The sequence below is a fragment of the Pseudophryne corroboree genome, chromosome 6, assembly GCF_028390025.1.
Source record: "Pseudophryne corroboree isolate aPseCor3 chromosome 6, aPseCor3.hap2, whole genome shotgun sequence".
Lineage (NCBI taxonomy): Eukaryota > Metazoa > Chordata > Amphibia > Anura > Myobatrachidae > Pseudophryne > Pseudophryne corroboree.
In genome coordinates this window covers 821,534,105-821,556,884 of record NC_086449.1, presented here as the reverse complement: position 1 = coordinate 821,556,884, position 22,780 = coordinate 821,534,105, and the positions used below count along the sequence as shown (strand labels likewise).

The following is a 22,780-nucleotide window of genomic DNA, read 5'->3' as shown; positions in this document are numbered from 1 at the left end:
TGTCTGTCCGTAGTACACTATGCCGCTGCAGTAGGGTATTGCGCTCACGTCCTGCATCTCTCCCTGTCTGTACGTAGTACACTCTGCTGCTGCAGTGGGGGTATTGCGCTCATGTCCTGCATCTCTCCCTGTCTGTCTGTAGTACACTCTGCCGCTGCAGTGGGGATATTGCGCTCACGTCCTGCATCTCTCCCTGTCTGTCTGTAGTACACTCTGCCGCTGCAGTAGGGGTATTGCGCTCATGTCCTGCATCTCTTCCTGTCTGTCTGTAGTACACTCTGCCGCTGCAGTAGGGATATTGCGCTCATGTCCTGCATCTCTTCCTGTCTGTCTGTAGTACACTCTGCCGCTGCAGTGGGGATATTGCGCTCATGTCCTGCATCTCTCCCTTTCTGTCCGTAGTACACTCTGCCGCTGCAGTAGGGATATTGCGCTCACGTCCTGCATCTCTCCCTGTCTGTCCGTAGTACACTATGCCGCTGCAGTAGGGTATTGCGCTCACGTCCTGCATCTCTCCCTGTCTGTCTGTAGTACACTCTGCCGCTGCAGTAGGGGTATTGCGCTCATGTCCTGCATCTCTCCCTGTCTGTACGTAGTACACTCTGCTGCTGCAGTGGGGGTATTGCGCTCACGTCCTGCTTCTCTCCCTGTCTGTCCGTAGTACACTATGCCGCTGCAGTAGGGATATTGCGCTCACGTCCTGCATCTCTCCCTGTCTGTCCGTAGTACACTCTGCCGCTGCAGTAGGGTATTGCGCTCACGTCCTGCATCTCTCCCTGTCTGTACGTAGTACACTCTGCTGCTGCAGTGGGGGTATTGCGCTCACGTCCTGCATCTCTCCCTGTCTGTACGTAGTACACTCTGCCGCTGCAGTGGGGATATTGCGCTCATGTCCTGCATCTCTTCCTGTCTGTCTGTAGTACACTCTGCCGCTGCAGTAGGGTATTGCGCTCACGTCCTGCATCTCTCCCTGTCTGTACGTAGTACACTCTGCTGCTGCAGTGGGGGTATTGCGCTCACGTCCTGCATCTCTCCCTGTCTGTACGTAGTACACTCTGCCGCTGCAGTGGGGATATTGCGCTCATGTCCTGCATCTCTTCCTGTCTGTCTGTAGTACACTCTGCCGCTGCAGTAGGGGTATTGCGCTCATGTCCTGCATCTCTCCCTGTCTGTCTGTAGTACACTCTGCCGCTGCAGTAGGGGTATTGCGCTCATGTCCTGCATCTCTCCCTGTCTGTACGTAGTACACTCTGCCGCTGCAGTGGGGGTATTACGCTCATGTACTGCATCCCTCCCTGTCTGTCCGTAGTACACTCTGCCGCTGCAGTGGGGGTATTGCGCTCATGTCCTGCATCTCTTCCTGTCTGTCTGTAGTACACTCTGCCGCTGCAGTAGGGGTATTGCGCTCATGTCCTGCATCTCTCCCTGTCTGTACGTAGTACACTCTGCCGCTGCAGTGGGGATATTGCGCTCATGTCCTGCATCTCTCCCTTTCTGTCCGTAGTACACTCTGCCGCTGCAGTAGGGATATTGCGCTCACGTCCTGCATCTCTCCCTGTCTGTCCGTAGTACACTATGCCGCTGCAGTAGGGTATTGCGCTCACGTCCTGCATCTCTCCCTGTCTGTCTGTAGTACACTCTGCCGCTGCAGTAGGGGTATTGCGCTCATGTCCTGCATCTCTCCCTGTCTGTACGTAGTACACTCTGCTGCTGCAGTGGGGGTATTGCGCTCACGTCCTGCTTCTCTCCCTGTCTGTCCGTAGTACACTATGCCGCTGCAGTAGGGATATTGCGCTCACGTCCTGCATCTCTCCCTGTCTGTCCGTAGTACACTCTGCCGCTGCAGTAGGGTATTGCGCTCACGTCCTGCATCTCTCCCTGTCTGTACGTAGTACACTCTGCTGCTGCAGTGGGGGTATTGCGCTCACGTCCTGCATCTCTCCCTGTCTGTACGTAGTACACTCTGCCGCTGCAGTGGGGATATTGCGCTCATGTCCTGCATCTCTTCCTGTCTGTCTGTAGTACACTCTGCCGCTGCAGTAGGGGTATTGCGCTCATGTCCTGCATCTCTCCCTGTCTGTAGTACACTCTGCCGCTGCAGTAGGGGTATTGCGCTCATGTCCTGCATCTCTCCCTGTCTGTACGTAGTACACTCTGCCGCTGCAGTGGGGGTATTACGCTCATGTACTGCATCCCTCCCTGTCTGTCCGTAGTACACTCTGCCGCTGCAGTGGGGGTATTGCGCTCATGTCCTGCATCTCTCCCTGTCTGTCTGTAGTACACTCTGCCGCTGCAGTGGGGGTATTGCGCTCATGTCCTGCATCTCTTCCTGTCTGTCTGTAGTACACTCTGCCGCTGCAGTAGGGGTATTGCGCTCATGTCCTGCATCTCTCCCTGTCTGTCTGTAGTACACTCTGCCGCTGCAGTAGGGGTATTGCGCTCATGTCCTGCATCTCTCCCTGTCTGTCTGTAGTACACTATGCCGCTGCAGTGGGGGTATTGCGCTCATGTCCTGCATCTCTCCCTGTCTGTCTGTAGTACACTATGCCGCTGCAGTGGGGGTATTGCGCTCATGTCCTACATCTCTCCCTGTCTGTCTGTAGTACACTCTGCCGCTGCAGTGGGGGTATTGCGCTCATGTCCTGCATCTCTTCCTGTCTGTCTGTAGTACACTCTGCCGCTGCAGTAGGGGTATTGCGCTCATGTCCTGCATCTCTCCCTGTCTGTCTGTAGTACACTCTGCCGCTGCAGTAGGGGTATTGCGCTCATGTCCTGCATCTCTCCCTGTCTGTCTGTAGTACACTCTGCCGCTGCAGTAGGGGTATTGCGCTCATGTCCTGCATCTCTCCCTGTCTGTCTGTAGTACACTCTGCCGCTGCAGTGGGGATATTGCGCTCATGTCCTGCATCTCTCCCTGTCTGTCCGTAGTACACTCTGTCGCTGCAGTAGGGATATTGCGCTCATGTCCTGCATCTATCCCTGTCTGTACGTAGTACACTCTGCCGCTGCAGTAGGGGTATTGCGCTCATGTCCTGCATCTCTCCCTGTCTGTCCGTAGTACACTCTGCCGCTGCAGTAGGGTATTGCGCTCATGTCCTGCATCTCTTCCTGTCTGTCTGTAGTACACTCTGCCGCTGCAGTAGGGTATTGCGCTCATGTCCTGCATCTCTCCCTGTCTGTCCGTAGTACACTCTGCCGCTGCAGTAGGGTATTGCGCTCACGTCCTGCATCTCTCCCTGTCTGTCCGTAGTACACTCTGCCGCTGCAGTAGGGGTATTGCGCTCATGTCCTGCATCTCTTCCTGTCTGTCTGTAGTACACTATGCCGCTGCAGTAGGGATATTGCGCTCACGTCCTGCATCTCTCCCTGTCTGTCCGTAGTACACTATGCCGCTGCAGTAGGGATATTGCGCTCATGTCCTGCATCTCTTCCTGTCTGTCTGTAGTACACTCTGCTGCTGCAGTAGGGATATTGCGCTCATGTCCTGCATCTCTTCCTGTCTGTCTGTAGTACACTATGCCGCTGCAGTAGGGTATTGCGCTCACGTCCTGCATCTCTCCCTGTCTGTACGTAGTACACTCTGCTGCTGCAGTGGGGGTATTGCGCTCACGTCCTGCTTCTCTCCCTGTCTGTCCGTAGTACACTATGCCGCTGCAGTAGGGATATTGCGCTCACGTCCTGCATCTCTCCCTGTCTGTCCGTAGTACACTCTGCCGCTGCAGTAGGGTATTGCGCTCACGTCCTGCATCTCTCCCTGTCTGTACGTAGTACACTCTGCTGCTGCAGTGGGGGTATTGCGCTCACGTCCTGCATCTCTCCCTGTCTGTACGTAGTACACTCTGCCGCTGCAGTGGGGATATTGCGCTCATGTCCTGCATCTCTTCCTGTCTGTCTGTAGTACACTCTGCCGCTGCAGTAGGGGTATTGCGCTCATGTCCTGCATCTCTCCCTGTCTGTCTGTAGTACACTCTGCCGCTGCAGTAGGGGTATTGCGCTCATGTCCTGCATCTCTCCCTGTCTGTACGTAGTACACTCTGCCGCTGCAGTGGGGGTATTACGCTCATGTACTGCATCCCTCCCTGTCTGTCCGTAGTACACTCTGCCGCTGCAGTGGGGGTATTGCACTCATGTCCTGCATCTCTCCCTGTCTGTCTGTAGTACACTCTGCCGCTGCAGTGGGGGTATTGCGCTCATGTCCTGCATCTCTTCCTGTCTGTCTGTAGTACACTCTGCCGCTGCAGTAGGGGTATTGCGCTCATGTCCTGCATCTCTCCCTGTCTGTCTGTAGTACACTCTGCCGCTGCAGTAGGGGTATTGCGCTCATGTCCTGCATCTCTCCCTGTCTGTCTGTAGTACACTATGCCGCTGCAGTGGGGGTATTGCGCTCATGTCCTGCATCTCTCCCTGTCTGTCTGTAGTACACTCTGCCGCTGCAGTGGGGGTATTGCGCTCATGTCCTGCATCTCTCCCTGTCTGTCTGTAGTACACTATGCCGCTGCAGTGGGGGTATTGCGCTCATGTCCTACATCTCTCCCTGTCTGTCTGTAGTACACTCTGCCGCTGCAGTGGGGGTATTGCGCTCATGTCCTGCATCTCTTCCTGTCTGTCTGTAGTACACTCTGCCGCTGCAGTAGGGGTATTGCGCTCATGTCCTGCATTTCTCCCTGTCTGTCTGTAGTACACTCTGCCGCTGCAGTAGGGGTATTGCGCTCATGTCCTGCATCTCTCCCTGTCTGTCTGTAGTACACTCTGCCGCTGCAGTAGGGGTATTGCGCTCACGTCCTGCATCTCTTCCTGTCTGTCCGTAGTACACTCTGCCGCTGCAGTAGGATATTGCGCTCATGTCCTGCATCTCTCCCTGTCTGTCTGTAGTACACTCTGCCGCTGCAGTGGGGGTATTGCGCTCATGTCCTGCATCTCTTCCTGTCTGTCTGTAGTACACTCTGCCGCTGCAGTAGGGGTATTGCGCTCACGTCCTGCTTCTCTCCCTGTCTGTCCGTAGTACACTATGCCGCTGCAGTAGGATATTGCGCTCATGTCCTGCATCTCTCCCTGTCTGTCTGTAGTACACTCTGCCGCTGCAGTAGGGGTATTGCGCTCATGTCCTGCATCTCTTCCTGTCTGTCTGTAGTACACTCTGCCGCTGCAGTGGGGGTATTGCGCTCATGTCCTGCATCTCTCCCTGTCTGTACGTAGTACACTCTGCCGCTGCAGTAGGGGTATTGCGCTCATGTCCTGCATCTCTCCCTGTCTGTACGTAGTACACTCTGCCGCTGCAGTAGGGATATTGCGCTCACGTCCTGCATCTCTCCCTGTCTGTACGTAGTACACTCTGCCGCTGCAGTAGGATATTGCGCTCATGTCCTGCATCTCTCCCTGTCTGTACGTAGTACACTCTGCCGCTGCAGTAGGGATATTGCGCTCATGTCCTGCATCTCTTCCTGTCTGTCTGTAGTACACTCTGCCGCTGCAGTGGGGGTTTCTTTTTCATCCACTAGGGGTCACTGGAGTACTCTTGGGATATGGACGGGCGGAGCCGAACAAAGGCACTGAATATTCAAATTTAGGACCCTCCCACCCCTCCATATCCCCGAGTACCTCAGTGTACTATCTCAGTGTTTTTTCGGTGCTCACAGCACGAACATCGGCTTGTGGTATAGCCACACTTGGATTTTTATTTTTATTTTTATTTTTACACTTAGCACATCCCTTCCCAGTTTCTGGAAAAACATGGGTCCGGGATAGTGCCGCTGCACGGGCAGCGCATGGCGTGTCGGTCCTCACAAAGAGCACCCTCACAGCCACAGACAGCATGGCGTGTCGGTCCTCACAAAGAGCACCCTCACGGCCACAGACAGCACTGCTTCTACAAACAGCAGCCAGGACTAGAGAGCTGGACGGGCTTGCAAGAAGCCGTCGCAGCCATAGATCACTGGAAGCTGACTGGAGCTGGACGGAGCTTACAGACATAGAAGCCCCGTCACAGCCAGGACTACAGAGCTGACGGAGCTTACAGAAGGCCGTTGCAGCCATGAGTCACACCACTGCAGCTGGCCGGAGCTTATACAGAAAGTCCCGTCACAGCCAGAAGTTACAGAAAGGTAGGCTGGGGAGCGGGGCGGTCAGCGCAGGCTGCCGCCCCGCTATGTGTGGGTTAAGGTGCAGTAGGTTAATACAATACAGCTCCGTCCCGCCGCACAGCAGGGGGAGCTCATACCCGCCAAGCCAGCCACTACCTTCTGAGGAGACAAGCCGTCCCCCGGCAGCCGCCAACTCCGTCCTGCCGCATAGCAGGGGGAGATCAGACGACGCTAAACAGCCGCTATGTATCAAGACGGGGTCATCAAACGCCCGTCCCAGCGCTCCGGTCGCCGCCAAGCTCCCTCCTGCCGCACAGCAGGGGGAGATCATACGAAGCAGCTGCTCCGTCTGACATCAGGCCGCCCGTCCCAGCGCTCCGGTAGCCGCCAGCTCCGTCCTGCCGCACACTGGGCTCCGTACGGCTGCACAGCAGGTAAGCCATACTTAGTACCAGTATGACCGCCGCTCCGTCCCGGCCTGCATACACAAATGCCAGGGCAGGCTTCCAACACGGCCGCCCAGCTACGTCCGGCCGCCCATCAGTCTCAGTACAGAGACGATCACAAGTGCAGGCTTCCCGCAGATGATCATAGGGGGGGAAGAGGCACGGTGGAAGCTGGCGGATATATGACCAGCTGGGTATATATATATATATATATATATCTATCACAGATATAAGCTTGTTACCGGTACTGACAGTAATAATTGAACTATATTACTGGCTGTGATTTTCAGAGTTGAACCTATATTAATGGCTGCGATTAACAAGGCGAGGGAGCCTATATTAATATATTAATATTAATGTCTGGTGTGATAATGGCCTATCAGCTTATGTATATATTTATTCATAGAACAGTTGTAACCGTCCTGTGGTTATACTGTATAATAACCTATACGGAAAGGTCAGCATGGCAAAGGGGCCATTTTAACCATGCTGCCTGTTGTTTTCCAGTTTGTGATTCTGGAACATTCCTGCCCTACATCTCTGAGCCACCAGAGGCGCAGGGGTGTTAGTGGGAATTTTTAATCAGCATAAGTAAGCCATGTAAACTGTTTTTCTACATGATTCTAGAACATTCCTGCCCTACATCTCTAAGCCACCAGAGGCGTAGGGGGGTTAGTAGGAATTTGGTTCGGGTTTCATAGGCCATGTGAACTGCTTTTCACATAAAGATTACTCTGTTTTTTCTTCACAGCGAATAAATCTTTTGTTTTTCCTAAAGATTTCCGTAGAGAGAATCAACCTTGAGTTAATATTATTTTGCTGTTCACCAATACAATATATATATATGACATGATAACGTCATAAGGCGTGCAATGGCTGTCCGTGGCCTATTGGGGTGTCTGTCTGCATAGCGAATAAGGCTCTAGTGCAGACTAAAAATAACATTGGCATCGGAGTCTCGGAAGTTATTCCGCCAGCTCTAACAAAAGACAGTTTTCCAAAGGAATTCCCTTTGGGTACCACAGTGTTTATTTAACTGGTCTTCTAATGTAATGCACGATTCTATGTCAAATCTCACACAGATAACTACGAGTGAGAAGGGTTCATTAGACCTGCACTCAGATAGTGCAGGGTTGTTGCCAACATACATTGCTAAATTACAGGGAGTCAAGGTCTCCATTGTTCCACTTAGTAGACTTTGACCACTATTTAATCGTTTACAATATGACGCCATCCGACATTGGTAAATGCGTCTGTGTCAAACATTATAAAGACCCATGAAACATTTGGGTCACTAGACATTACGGTTAAAAGAAGCTACAGAGTATATCTGTAAAGCTTCTAACGACGTTTCATCGTCGCCAGTTCAGCACAAGGCCACAGCTTGTTGGTCCTACATTTGATATTCAGCCGTTAATCGAAACGGAATTCTTGTGCCGGCATTTAATCCCTTTAGACTTCAGTTTTCAAGGCGGTGATACACACACTCACGCCTTGTAACGACAGGTCGCTACGGTCTGCAAGCCAGTAGTTTGATGACCTCTTTTCCAATTGTGGGAGCGCGTCTTTACATGTTACCTTTGCGGGGTTTCCAGACTTCAACAGGGACATGACTGCCTCTGTCGAACGGATTGGCAGGTAGCCATTTGGTTTCTACTGGGTTTCAGCTGTCTTTATAATACAGGCAGAGTCAGGGTGGCTTATTCCCCTCTGGTTGGGGGAACCAATCCATACAGCTCCGTCGCAGTTTCAATCAGCAAATCACTTACTGCAGTTTGAAAATGGATTTGCTGCGGGTAGTATTGACATATTGGAGCCACAAAATTGAATACTGGCATTTGATCTTCACAATGCGTATATACCCATTCCGGTTTGTTCATCACAGGTTTTAGCGTTTGCAATTCGCCACAACCATTAACCATTTCATGTCTACCGTTGCTTATCGCTTTGGGTATTTACCAAAAGTGATGTTGGGATGATAGCTCATCTCACATAAGAACTCTGTCTCAACAAAGTTCCTCTAACTTGCGCTACTAAGGTATACTGCGGTAGCAGATCAAGTTCGAAAACAATCGCATCTAATTCCGTCTAAACGATGTCAAGGCCTAGGTAAGATGATAAATACGGTAAATCAAAGACTTTTACCTACTACACCAGCAATAACAAATGTACGTCTAGTAATTAGTGCAAAGCACGCACACTAGCGGTACATTGGTGTATTCACCTATTAAGAATAACGATGGGTTTTTCAATTTAGTTCGCCACCCTTCACTCGCATTTCCCACAGAGGGAAAAGGGTGCATATACTCTGGACGACAGTCGCAGAGGGTCAGGATTTGTAGTTAAAATCAGCAACAAAGGTTCTAAAACACGACAGATTGCTGTCGATATATGTCCTAGAACTCTGTGCATTTTACAATGCTATACATGATTCGCTTTCAGTCGGACCAGGTATATACTCTGGTTTCTCTTCAGGACGAATAAATCTTTCGCCTTGTACTAAAGATTGCTGTGGAGAGGAACAACCATGAGTTTCATGTAAATTTTTGATGCCTGTCTCACGCTGGCCTTAAGCAGTCAAACAAGGCAACGGCAGTTGCATACACAACAACCAGTGAGAACCAAGTAGCCGCATGGCAATGCGGCAGGTAACTCAAATCCTCAATGGCTCAGAACACCATTATGTGAAAATGTCAAGAGATCATTATGTGAGTGGACATCTGTTAGACAGAGGATCTCACCCGTCAGGATTTGGATCCTGAAAACTGGACATTAAATCTAGAGGTGTTTCATATGTGAGTCCACAGAAGGGGGTTACCCTCAAGTATACATGATGGCATCTCGCCACAATTACGAAAGCTCAGTATGTGTACAAAACAGATCACAAGGGCAGTGGCGGTGGAGTCTCTCACATTCATGTGGTCATTCAGCATCGTGTATCTGGCTCCACCATTTTCCGCTGCTCTCTCCGTTGTCAAAACGGATCATAAGACAGTTTGTCACAGTCATACTGGTGGTATCTCATGGGTTTCGGAGAAGTTTGCTTCTCGAATTTTCAAGGAATACTTGCACACGATCTTGGCCCGCTCATAATACGTCCAACCTGTTACATCAGGGAACGTTAGTTTACCCATAGTTACCTATGTACCTATTATCTAAGTACCGCAGCTGCGGTTGACGGGGTGAGGGTTCAGACCGCCCTCTTAAGAAATTGAGCATTACAGTATCGGTTATACTAACCATGTTACGAAATAGTAAGCCGTTTAAGGCAGCTCATTTTTACAAAATTTCGTGTGCTTACATAGGTTGTAAACCTCGGAAGTTCCAACATCATCCTTCAAGTAACCCGTATTCTGTTAAACGGGATGGGATGGAAAACTGCGTGGATCTGCACGAAGAGTGCAGGTATCTGTGTGGTAAACTTATTTTCAAAGACGTTTGCTTCTGTTTGCGTCTGTACACATCTTTCTACAAGGTGTCATCAAAGTTCACACTCTATTTCTCCCACCTACAGCGCCAGGCGACTTGAAGTTGGGTTCAGATTTCTTACAGTTTTCATATTTTGAACCCTTCAACAAATGGGAATTAAGTTTCTCACTTTGGGAAAACATTTTTCTTCTAGCCTTGGCTTCGGCAAGGGTTCTGTTTTCATATTTGGGTGCCTTGTATTCCAAGCCACCGTATTTCAGTTTTCTCATGACAAAGCAGATCTTCGGACGAATCACGCTTTCGTATTCTTCACATCAATGTACCAATAGGGGTTCCTGTGTGGACAGCACATTCTAGAATTCTGAATGTGGTACACGCATTACGCGTTTATATATGTCCCGAACGTCAACAGTACGTGATATGAATACGTTGTTTGTTCTCTATGATACTGCCAACTGGGGTTAGCCAGTTTCTCAGCAGACATTATCCAGTTGGGTAATAATAATGACTACAAGTCAGGCTTACTTTAAGGCTAGGTTACAATCGCCTACGTCAGTAATAACTCATCCCACAGGTTCTGTGGGAATGTCAGACCCAGTGGGTCGTGGAGTGTCTAAAACGCGGCTATATAGCCTTCATGTGCACCATGTTGGTGCACGTTTACACGTTATAAATGGGGCGCCATCAGCATCTAGCCTTGGGCTGCCTACTGTTACAAGTATCAAACAGCTCTCCCGCCCACGAGGGAAGCTTTGGTACGTCCCAAGAGTACTCCAGTGACCCCTAGTGGATGAAAAAGAAAATAGGATTTTGGTACTTACCAGGTAAATCCTTTTCTTTGAATCCATAGGGGGCACTGGACGCCCACCCAGAGCAGTTTACCTGGGTTGTTTTAAGCTCAAGGGAGCTTAGGGTAACAAGTTTTACTTGATTGATATTAAGCTCAGAGGAGCTTATGGTAACACATTTTCACCGATTGGTTCAAATTATAAAGTTCTATCGGTTATGGCGTCAACTGTTTAGTTGACAGTAAGGTTATGGGTCAACATTGTTGTTGTCCGTTATGTATAGGTATTCTCCATTGTCAACCTCTCTATATCGTTCCTGTTCGCTCAGTAAAAAACACTGAGATAGTACACTGAGGTACTCGGGGATATGGAGGGGTGGGAGGGTCCTAAATTTGAATATTCAGTGCCTTTGTTCGGCTCCGCCCGTCCATATCCCAAGAGTACTCCAGTGCCCCCTATGGATTCAAAGAAAAGGATTTACCTGGTAAGTACCAAAATCCTATTATTGCGCTCATGTCCTGCATCTCTTCCTGTCTGTCCGTAGTACACTCTGCCGCTGCAGTAGGATATTGCGCTCATGTCCTGCATCTCTCCCTGTCTGTCCGTAGTACACTATGCCGCTGTAGTGGGGGTATTGCGCTCATGTCCTGCATCTCTTCCTGTCTGTCCGTAGTACACTATGCCGCTGCAGTAGGATATTGTGCTCATGTCCTGCATCTCTCCCTGTCTGTCCGTAGTACACTCTGCCGCTGCAGTGGGGGTATTGCGCTCATGTCCTGCATCTCTTCCTGTCTGTCCGTAGTACACTATGCCGCTGCAGTAGGATATTGCGCTCATGTCCTGCATCTCTCCCTGTCTGTCCGTAGTACACTATGCCGCTGCAGTAGGATATTGCGCTCATGTCCTGCATCTCTCCCTGTCTGTCCGTAGTACACTATGCCGCTGCAGTAGGATATTGCGCTCATGTCCTGCATCTCTCCCTGTCTGTCTGTAGTACACTCTGTTGCTGCAGTAGGGTATTGCGCTCATGTCCTGCATCTCTCCCTGTCTGTATGTAGTACACTCTGCCGCTGCAGTAGGATATTGCGCTCATGTCCTGCATCTCTCCCTGTCTGTACGTAGTACACTCTGCCGCTGCAGTAGGATATTGCGCTCATGTCCTGCATCTCTCCCTGTCTGTCTGTAGTACACTCTGCCGCTGCAGTAGGGGTATTGCGCTCATGTCCTGCATCTCTCCCTGTCTGTATGTAGTACACTCTGCCGCTGCAGTAGGGATATTGCGCTCATGTCCTGCATCTCTCCCTGTCTGTAGTACACTCTGCCGCTGCAGTAGGATATTGTGCTCATGTCCTGCATCTCTCCCTGTCTGTCTGTAGTACACTCTGCCGCTGCAGTAGGGATATTACGCTCATGTCCTGCATCTCTCCCTGTCTGTCTGTAGTACACTCTGCCGCTGCAGCTGGTGAACAATCAGATGATGACTCAGTGGATGGGAATATTCAGCAGCATCGCTGACCGCGACGTTCCCCCGGTAAGTCTGATTTCTGGCTAGCTGCGTCATACTACTCGTTAGCGGGTTGCTGACGTTGCTGGAAATAATGACGCACTTTCTCCATGGCCTGAGATTTGGGTTCCTCCGTTAGCATTGGAATAGTTGCAAGTACAGTAAGTGAAGCGAGCGCGGAATAGAAGCATATAGTCGCACATAGTCAGAGCTGTACGCATCTGTATCGGCTAGATATGCGTTTCATTTGCCACAAGTCATCTGCATCAGCACCTGCCAGCTACTGCGTTCAAATGACGCACCTCCTCTTTGGATTTGCATAAACCCGCCCTTACTGGTCTGTCCCTACATCAGGACGCCCTTTTACAAAACCCGTTCCGCCTTTTCAGTTGTATGTATAGAGACAACCAGAATGCGTTTTTACGACGCCTTCCCTTATTTGCGTGCGCTCATTTTCTGGCCATGCGCAGTGCAGATTCACGCAAACCTGCGTACATTCACATCTGCATCAGCCCCTCCCATTTAAAGGGACCGTTCTGAGACTTTGTGTTCTAACACAACAATGCATGTATTTATCCTGTGTATAATAATGCTCCGCCAGGGCTTGCAAGGTGCGGAACTGCAGAGTTACGGTAAGTTGAATCCAGAAGCATCCTGGTGTGATTATGTAGAGCGGTAACAATTCTTCACGCCCAGTAATGGATGTCTGTATATTTTTCTGGGCAGTAAAGGGTCTTCATTCTTCTCCATCCAGGGAGTAATTACAGCTTGGGGCCATTCTTCATGCAGCTGTTGCAGTGTCCTGATGGACTGTACATTAGTCCCACTGATATCCCCACGTTAGGACCCTTACTGTTCCTTTATTCTGTACCTGCTGTAGATATGAACGCCTCAGTAGTGGAATAACCCATGCAGATAGTGTTTAAAAGCTTATTCTAACGAAAAGAGTATAATTGTTAAAATTGTCAGTAATTAGTATAAGGGCTCTCATTCCGAGTTGATCGCTCGCTAGCTGCTTTTAGCAGCAGTGCAAACGCTAAGCCGCCGCCCTCTGGGAGTGTATCTTAGCTTAGCAGAAGTGCGACCGAAAGGATCGCACAGCGGCTACAAAAAAAGATTGTGCAGTTTCTGAGCAGCTCGAGACCTACTCCTAGCTAGCGATCACTGCAGACTGTTTCGTTCCTGGTTTGACGTCATAAACACGCCCTGCGTTCGTACAGCCACGCCTACGTTTACCAAGCCACGCCTGCGTTTTTATCCGACACGCCTGCGTTTTTACACACACTCCCCGAAAACGGTCAGTTACCACCCAGAAACACCCACTTCCTGTCAATCACTCTGTGGCCAGCAGTGCGACTGAAAAGCGTCGCTAGACCTTGTGTGAAACTGCATCGGCTGTTGTGAAAGTATGACGCGCGTGCGCACTGCGCCCCATACGCATGCGCAGAAGTGCCGCTTTTTTACCTAATCGCTGCGCTGCGACCGAAAGCAGCTAGCGATCAACTCGGAATGAGGGTCAATATGTACTAATTGGAAATAATAGGAAAACCTGTGATGGTTAAGTGGGCATGGGTTTTATGACTCTGTTGCGCCCTCTTGTGTTAGGAAACCTTGCAGGTGGATGAAGACGAGCGTCCGGAGCTGGTGTGGTGGAAGTGTAAGAAGTGGGCTCTACACATCATCACGCGCCTCTTTGAACGGTAATGTAATTTCTGTTTCATCCACTAGGGGAGGCTGTAGACACTGGGGTATAGACGGGTGGCTATCGGGAGCTGGCACTTTAAAATTCCGGAATGATGTAAACCTGCTGTACACTAAGCAGTGACCGATCTGCTACTGCAGACCTGGGCAAAGTACGGCCCGCGGGCCACATACGGCCCTTTGACCATCCCTGTCCGGCCCCTCTCCGCCCACACCCTGGATGCTCGGGTCCTGCAGGACGCGCTGTGAATCACAGTCCTGTTTGTGCCTCAGCCAATACTGAAATGCTATTGGCTGAGGCGCACACAGGACGAGTGACTCACAGCGCATCCTGCAGGACACAATCGTTCCCCGTTGCCCGCCTCCCCTGTCAGTCACCGCCAGCATGTTCCCAAGGCGCCTCCTGATACATCCGTCATCCTTCCTTGCCTGACAGCGCGCCGCTCAGTCAGCACCACAAGTACTGCTTGTGGAACTACAAATCCCAGGTTCGATTGTCTCTTCATTTTCTCCTATAAATACCCAGCGCTGGATTTGGTGCACTTAAGACCTTCTTAATTAGGTTGGCGTCTTCCCCTTATTCCCGTATCCACAGTCAGGTAATGTGTGCAACTCAATTATAAAGAAGAGGTGTGCACCACAGTGCATAAAACCACAAATTTATTAGGACAACCACATACAATTAAGTATAGAATCACGTACTAACAGAGGCGGTATAATCCCACCGCAAGTAACATCAGCATCATTGGTTCGGCCCTCCCAACACATTTCAGATTTTTCATGTGGCCCCCTATAGAAATTAATTGCCCACCCCTGTGCTACTGTGTGTGGGCCGTGGTCACCTCTAACCACTGTAGACGGCACTATGCGCTATTATGGGGGAATCGCCCCCAACCAATTTCACCTCCTGAGTGTGCTCCCAATTTCTTACTCTTAATGAAAACTCCTGCTGCCAGTAATCCACTAAGTTATGTGGCTAAACAATTACCAATACATTTGGGAATATTACAATAGGCTGTCTCCTAACAGCGGGATGCCGTCAGCAAGTAAATGTGATAAATGTCGACACAAGTTAGGGTTAAGCTAAAATAAGATTGATGACATTGTGACTGTTGACATTTTATAATGACGCTTCATAACTACTGAAGGATATAAGTGATTGATTGCTACTTGCATTACAATTGTGATCTTGAGCGTCAGTATTATGGTAACCAATGCTGAGAGTCACCAGTAAGGTTACAATAGACCATCTCCTGTGTTTGGGGTTTATAAAACATGTGCTACTGCACTAATTATACTTAAAGAATGGCTGTATTTATACATCGTTATCTGCCCCATCACATTCCTGATACTTGAAATTTGTTAAAAAAACAAACAAACTGATTAGGAGGCTGTTAAATGCGTTATGAGAGGTTTGCAGTGTCCTAGGTAACATAAATACTCAGTACAGACTGGCCTGTGACTGGGATGTGAGCATGCCGTTATTATACATTATGTATATTTTTTTCATTAAAAAGTCCTGGGTGGAAAATCATGGTACAATGAAGTGATGTATTTCTTTATCATCCACTAGGGGTCACTGGAGTACTCTTGGGATATGGACGGGCGTAGCCGAACAAAGGCACTGAATATTCAAATTTAGGACTCTCCCCCCCCCTCCATATCCCCAAGTACCTCAGTGTACTTTGCCAGTGTTTTTTTCGGTGCTCACAGATGAACATCGGCTTGTGGCAATGGCCACTTTTCAGAAGATTTTTATTTTTATTTTATTTTTAATTTTTACACTTCCCGTCCCAGTTTCTGGAAAAACTTGGGTCCGGGATGGTGCCGCTGCAAGGCAGCGTATGGCGTGTCGGTCCTCACAAAGAGCACCCTCACAGCCACAGGCGCTACAAGGCAGCGCATGGCGTGTCGGTCCTCACAAAGAGCACCCTCACAGCCACAGGCAGCCACTGTCTCCTGCAAACTGAACGGAGCTTACAGGAAGAAGCTCCGTCACAGCCAGGATGAGACAAAGAGCTGGAAGAAACTACATCTGCAAGGAGCTTACAACAGAAGCCCGTCACAGATGAGAAGCTGGAGGCTGCAACGAAGCTTACACAGAGAAGCTCGTCACAGCCAGGATGAAAACGGCACAAGGTAGGGGTGTCAGGGCGGTCAGCTCACGCTGCCGCCCTGCTGTGTGTGAAAGTGTTAACTGTACCCGCCACTAAGTGCCGCTGAGGGGTCCTGCTAAACTACTCCGTGTGCTGAATACGCGCAGAGCGGCCGCACGTCACTCAGACGCCGGCCGCTCTCACTGCGCTAATGCCCGGCACCATTACACGGAGACTGCCGAGACTTTCCTGTATGTTAAAGAGCGGCCGCACGTCACTCACGGACGCCGGCCGCTCTTTCAATGACACACTGCACGCTGCTGATGCCGGACACAGGAGACGGTGTACTACGCCGCCCGCTCGTCCGGACGGCTCCCCGGCGCTATATACAGCGCTCTTCTGCTATCGCTCTCCTGCTCTCCCTGCACCTCGAACCCCGTACGCTGCAGGTAACATGGGGAGACGGGGGGGGGAGGGGGAGTAATGCCCATAGCAGCAGCAAAGGCTGCATGGGTTAAAAATAAGCAGCGCAGCGTTTTAAACAGAATCAGGGGCTATATTATCAGTATAAGACTGTAGATATAAGATCAGTGGGAACTGTGATTATATGTTCAGCACATTTTATATATCTAATATATAATGAAGCTTGTTGCTGCCAGACTGTGTCTAATATCAGTATGAACTGTGATTATATGTTAAGCATTTTATATATATATATAATATATATATGAGGCTTTGGTTGGCAATAGGCTATCAGTGGCATAATCTATTGCAGGTTTAACCATGTTTTCTGTTATTTTCTGTTAACACTGCAAGAAAATACATGTATTTTACTGTATCCTACACCTGTGTTATCACTGTATAATCTGTATAATAGGCTATTAAGTCTATATTAAAAATGCAGCAGGTAACCTGTACTGTGATTTTATGTGAAAACATGGCATGACGCCCTTTTTAATCATTGCTGTTTTTCCAGTTATAATTCCAGAACATTCCGGCAATACACCTCTACTCCACAAGGTGGCGCAGGGGTGTTAGTGGGAATTTTTAGTTTAGGATAATTCTAGAACATTCCTGCCCTACATCTTTAAGCCACCAGAAGGCGCAGGGGTGTTAGTAGGAATTTGGTTCGGGTTTCATGCCCATGTGAACTGCTTTTCACATAAGGAACACTTTAGTTTCCTAATAAATATGCTGTTCAGCAATAACATATATATATAGATATATATGCCATATAATAACTTTATTAAGTCGTGCAAGTGTCTGTCTGTTGCCTATTAAGATGTCTGTCTACATAGCGAATAAGGCTCTAGTGCAGACTAAAAATGTTAACATTGGCAATCCAAATTAAAACAGCGGTAATCGGAGTCTCGGAATAACTCCGCCAGCGCTAACAAAAGACAATCTTTAACTCCGCCAGCGCTAACAAAAGACAATCTTTAACTCCGCCAGCGCTAACAAAAGACAATCTTTCCAAAGGGACAATTTACCTTTGGGTACCAGAGTGTTTATTTCACTGGTCTTATATTTAATGCACGATTCTATGTCAAATCTCACACCGATAACTACCAGTGAGAAGGGTACATTAGTCCAGCACTCAGGTAGTGCGGGGTTTTGGACAACCATACATAATCGTTTCCAAAGTTACGCGATCCGCCATTGGTATATGCGTTTCTGTCAAACATTATAAAAACCCCAGATACATTTGGGTCACTAGATTCTATGTATGAAACCAGGTCGATCACGGTTAAATAAGCTGCAGAGTATATCTGTAAAGCTTCTGCTAACGCCGGTTATTTTCATTGTCGTTAGTTAAGCGCGACAAGGCCAGAGCTTGTTTGCTCATAAATTTGATATACTTGTAACGGCATTTTATCCCTTTTAGGATATTCTGACATTAGCGCATACAGTATACTGGTAACGGCGTTTTATTCCTGTATAAGAAACAGTCACGCCTTGTAACGACAGGACGTTACAGTCAACAAACCAGTGGTTTGATGTCCTCTTTTACAATTGTGGAAGTGCGTCTTTTCATGCAGTGATCGCAAAAACGCGGCATAGCGCGTATTTTACCCAATAATAAGACCCAGGGACTCACTTTTTCTGAATGGGTGGGTCCCCGGGGACGCGCTCCACTGGGATTGGCTGGAGGTGTAATGATTGATTTCTACCTTGTCCGGCTGCAGAGAGCACTAAATATGTGGAGAAGGAGCCTCTTGGTCAAGGGAGACATCAATCATTACACCTCTAGCCAATCTGAGTGGAGCGCGTCCCCAGGGACACACCCCTTCAGAAAAAGTGTATTCGACTCTTCCCTGCTTCCCGGGCGCTCTGGCCGCGACAGTGAGTGACTGTCTGTGTATTCATAACCCAGCAGCTGCCAGCATGTTTAGTGCTGGCGCTGCTGCAGTTCTGATCGGCTGATGCAGTGTTTTAGATATGAATCACATGGGGGAGGGGGGCCACGCACCTCTGATGTCCCGCATGCTTCAGTAAGCGCAGCAGCAGCGGGGATGGGGTTGGGGAGTATGTCCAGGAGCACACCGCACAGGAGGATCTGGCAGTGAAGGAGGGAAAGGGCGGCTACAGTGCACTACCGCAGGTCAGTGCTAGTGTTCACATCCCCTAGCAAAGTCCGTCCTTGATCCTATGTAATCCATCACGAAGCTCTCACTGTACACCCGGGATTTATGGAGATCAGCGGCAGCCGCCCATTGCTTGATTTATTAGGCTGTGCTGTTAACGGAGCTCGGAGGTGCTGGGGGAGGGCTGCAGTGTCCATACAGTTATTACTGTGTGCAGCCAGCTCCCAGCATAGGACAGGGCTAGACACAAGCCAGGGGTGAGGGCAGCTCTGAACATTCAGCTCATGGAGCCCAAGAGGCTGAGCTGCAGGGAGACATGTGATAGCAGCCACTAGCAACAGCAGGTTGGATCCTGTCCCCCCTCTCTCTCTCCCTAGCCATATTACACCACCTCTAGCCTGCACATCAAGTAGTGGGGGTCTGAGGTGGTGGCTGCAATGTGTAAGTGATCCTCTATCTGGCGCATTGTGTGTAACGTGCTGTACCTGGCGCAATTTGTGTAACGTGCTGTACCTGGCGCAATGTGTGTAACGTGCTCTATCTGGCGCAATGTGTGTAACATGCTCTACCTGTCGCATTGTGTATGATGTGTTCTATCTGGAGCAATATGTATAACGTGCACTAACTGGCGCAGTGTGTATAGGAGATTCTACTTGGTGCAATGTGTATAATACCCCTTTTCCACTAACGAGCACGGGTCGCAGCCGGGAGCCTGACACGGGAGCTACCCCCTGCTGCGACCCGTGCTCGGTCCCTTTCCCATTAGCAGTCACAACCCGGCAAATGCCGGGTTGGTGACGCTTCTAGTGACACGACAGGGGCGGCGCAGGGAGATCACATGATCTCCCAGCGCCGCCTTCCCTATGCACTGTGAACGGGAGCCGTGTCACCTCGACACGGCTCCCGTTCACACTAGACAGCTAGCCGGGTTGAATACGTGTTCAACCCGGCTAGCTACCAGGGTAGGATTCCCGGATCACTTGATCCGGGTTTACCCTTTTCCACTTGCAAAAAACACGGGTAAATGCGCGCCCCCGTGCATTTATCCGTGTTTTTTGAGCTAGTGGAAAAGGGGTATAAGCGGCACTACTGTGTGGCGTAATGTGAATTGGCACTATTATGTGGTCACGCCCCCTCCCCATGAAGCCACGCCCCTAAATTTTTGCAGCGCGCCGCAGGCGCGCACTGCCTGCATTCTAGGATCTTGGAGGTGGGGCATCAATTCACTTTCTGCCAAAGGGCACCAAAATGTCTAGTTACAGCTCTGGTGCAGGGTGACCTGCATGCTACACAACCCAGCAGCATTGTCACCCCATCCTCTCACCTTGCAACTCTTTTTTGTAGTGTCCAAATAAGATTAAGATCAATAAGAGCCTTTAACCCAATGGGACCCAGAAAAGGACCGGTTGGACCCCAATTTTTAAAAGTGAGGGGTCCCTGGGACCCACTTTTTGTGGGCCTCAGCGCGATCACTGTCATGTTACATTTGCGAGGTTTCATGACTTCAACTCATATATGTCTCAGCTATTTACAGCTTGGAGTACAAAACTGCTTCTGTCGAACGGTTTGGCAGGTTGTCATTTAGTCTTTGCTGGGTTATAAACCAGGCAATAGTACGCCAATAGAGTCAAAGTTACTTATTTCCCTCTGTTTGAGCAAAATCAAACAGCTCCGTTGCAATATCAATCAGCAAGTCATTTACTACAGTTAGAAAATGGATTTTCTGCAGTTAGTTTGGTTTATTGGAGCCACAAAATTGTATAATTGCATTTGATCTTCACAATGCGTATTTACCAGTCCGGTTTCTTCATCTCAGGTTCTAGCGTTTGCAAATCGCCACAACCATTACCCATTTCGTTTCTACCGTTGCTTATCGCTTGCGGTATTTACCAAAGTGATGTTGCAATGATAGCTCATCTCACATAAGAACTATGTATCAACAAAGTTCCTCTATCTTGCGCTACTAATGCGGTAGCAGATTAAGTTCGAAAACAATCACATCTAAGTCTGTTTAAACGATATCAATTCCGAAGTAAGATATAAATACGGTAAATCAAATACTTTTACCTACTACACCAGCAACAACAAAAAGTACACGCACACTAGCGGTACATTGCTGTATTCACTTATTAAGAATAAAGATGTGTTTTCAATTAGTTCGCCACCCTTCACTCGCGTTTCCCACAAAGGGACAAGGGTGCGTATACTCTGGACGACAGTCACAGAGAGTTAGGATTTGTACAGTCACAGAGAGTCAGGATTTGTAGTTAAATTCAACGCAAAGGTTCTAAAACACGACAGATTGCTGTCGATAAATGTACTAGAACTCTGTGCATTTTACAATGCAATAGATAAATGTCCTAGAACTCTGTGCATTTTACAATGCATTAAATGATTCGCTTTCAGTCGGACCAGGGATAGACTCTGGTTTCTCTTCAGAACGAATAAATCTTTCGCTTGTTACTAAAGATTTCTGTGGAGAGAAACAACCGTGAGTTTCATGTAATTTTGTTTTTCAGGCCTGGCTCACGCTGCCCTTAAGCAGTCAAACAAAGCAACGGCAGTTGCATACTCAACAACAGTGAGAACCAAGAAGCCGCATGACAATGCGGCAGGTAACTCAAATCTTCAATGGCTCAGAACGCCATTATGTAAAAATGTCAAGACATCAATCCGTGAGTGGACATCTGTTAGACACACGATCTCACCCGTCAGGGTTTGGATCTTGAAATCTGGACATTAAATCCAGAGGTGTTTCATATGTGAGTCCACACAAGGAGGTTACCCTCAAGTATACATGATGGCATCTCGCCACAATTACAAAGGTTCAGTATGTGTACATCACATTCATGAGGTCATTCAGCATCGTGTGTCTAGCTACACCATTTTCCGCTTCTCTCTTCGTTGCCAAAACGGATCAGAAGACAGTTCGTCACAGTCATACTGGTGGGATCTCATGGGTTTCAGAGAAGTTGGTTCTCGAATTTTCAAGGAATACTTGCACACGATCTGGGCCCGCTCATAATACGTCCAACCTGTTACATCAGGAAACGTTCTTTTACCCATAGTTACCTATGTACCTATTATCTATGTACCGCAGCTGCGATTGACAGGGTGAGGGTTCAGACCGCCCTCTTAAAAAATAGAGCGTTACTGTATCGGTTATACCAACCATGTTACGAAATAGTAAGCCGCTTAAGGCAGCTCATTATTAAAAAATTTCGTGTGCTTACATAGGTTGTAAACCTCGGAAGTTTCCAACATCATACTTCAAGTAACCGTATTCTGTTAAACGGAATGGGATGGAAAACTGCGTTCATCTGCACTAAGAGTGCAGGTATCTGTGTGGTAAACTTATTTTCAAAGCGTTTGCCTCTATTTGCGTCTGTAAACATCTTTCTACAAGGTGTCACCAAAGTTCAGACTCTATTTATCCCACCTACAGCGCCAGGCGATTTGAGGTTGGGTTCAGATTTATGACAGTTTTCATATTTTGGAACCTTTTTCAACAAAAGGGAATTAAGTTTTCTTATTTTGGAACCCTTTCAAAAAATGGGGATTAAGTTTCTCACTTTGGAAAACATTTTTCTTCTAGCCTTGGCTTCGGCAATAGTGCTTCGACAAGGGGTTTGTTTTCAGATTTGGGTGCCTTGTATTACAAGCCACCGTATTTGAGTTTTCTCATAACAAAGCAGATCTTCGGACGAAATCCGCTTTCGTATTCTTCACATCAATATACCAATAGTGGTTCCTGTGGGGACAGCACATTCTAAAATTCTGAATGTGGTACACGCGTTACGCGTTTATATATGTACCGAACGACTGCAGTACGTGATATGAATACGTTGTTTGTTCTATATGATACTGCAAACTGGAGTTAGCCAGTTTCTCAGCAGGCATTATCCAGTTGGATAATAATGACTACAACTCAGGCTTACTTTAAAGATAAGTTACAATCGCCTACGTCAGTAATAGTTCATCCCACAGGTTCTGTGGGAATGTCAGACCCAGCGGGTCGTGGAGTGTCTACGACGCGGCTACATAGCCTTCAGTGCACCACGTTTGTGCACCTTTACACGTTATAAATGGTGGCGCCACCAGCATTTAGCTTTGGCCTGCCTACTGTTACAAGTATCAAACAGCTCTCCCGC

At 48.7% G+C, this 22,780-nt stretch overlaps 1 protein-coding gene, 1 non-coding gene and 2 pseudogenes across 4 annotated transcripts in view; all 4 read left to right on the top strand.

The window, feature by feature from the left end:
* IPO8 (importin 8) overlaps window positions 1-22,780 on the top strand; it is a 95,610-nt gene that overhangs the window by 16,551 nt on the left and 56,279 nt on the right. For all 3 annotated transcript variants that reach the window (XM_063929177.1, XM_063929178.1, XM_063929179.1), the window contains exons 7-8: window positions 12,185-12,274; window positions 13,853-13,947. In XM_063929177.1, the coding sequence (XP_063785247.1) occupies window positions 12,185-12,274; window positions 13,853-13,947 (185 nt within the window). The remainder of the gene's footprint in view (window positions 1-12,184; window positions 12,275-13,852; window positions 13,948-22,780) is intronic.
* LOC134938785 (U5 spliceosomal RNA) lies at window positions 7,256-7,363 on the top strand (annotated as a pseudogene).
* Window positions 8,982-9,096, top strand: LOC134938702 (U5 spliceosomal RNA). The gene has a single exon (XR_010181208.1). It is a non-coding gene; the product is annotated as a U5 spliceosomal RNA (small nuclear RNA).
* On the top strand, window positions 21,049-21,156 carry LOC134938739 (U5 spliceosomal RNA; annotated as a pseudogene).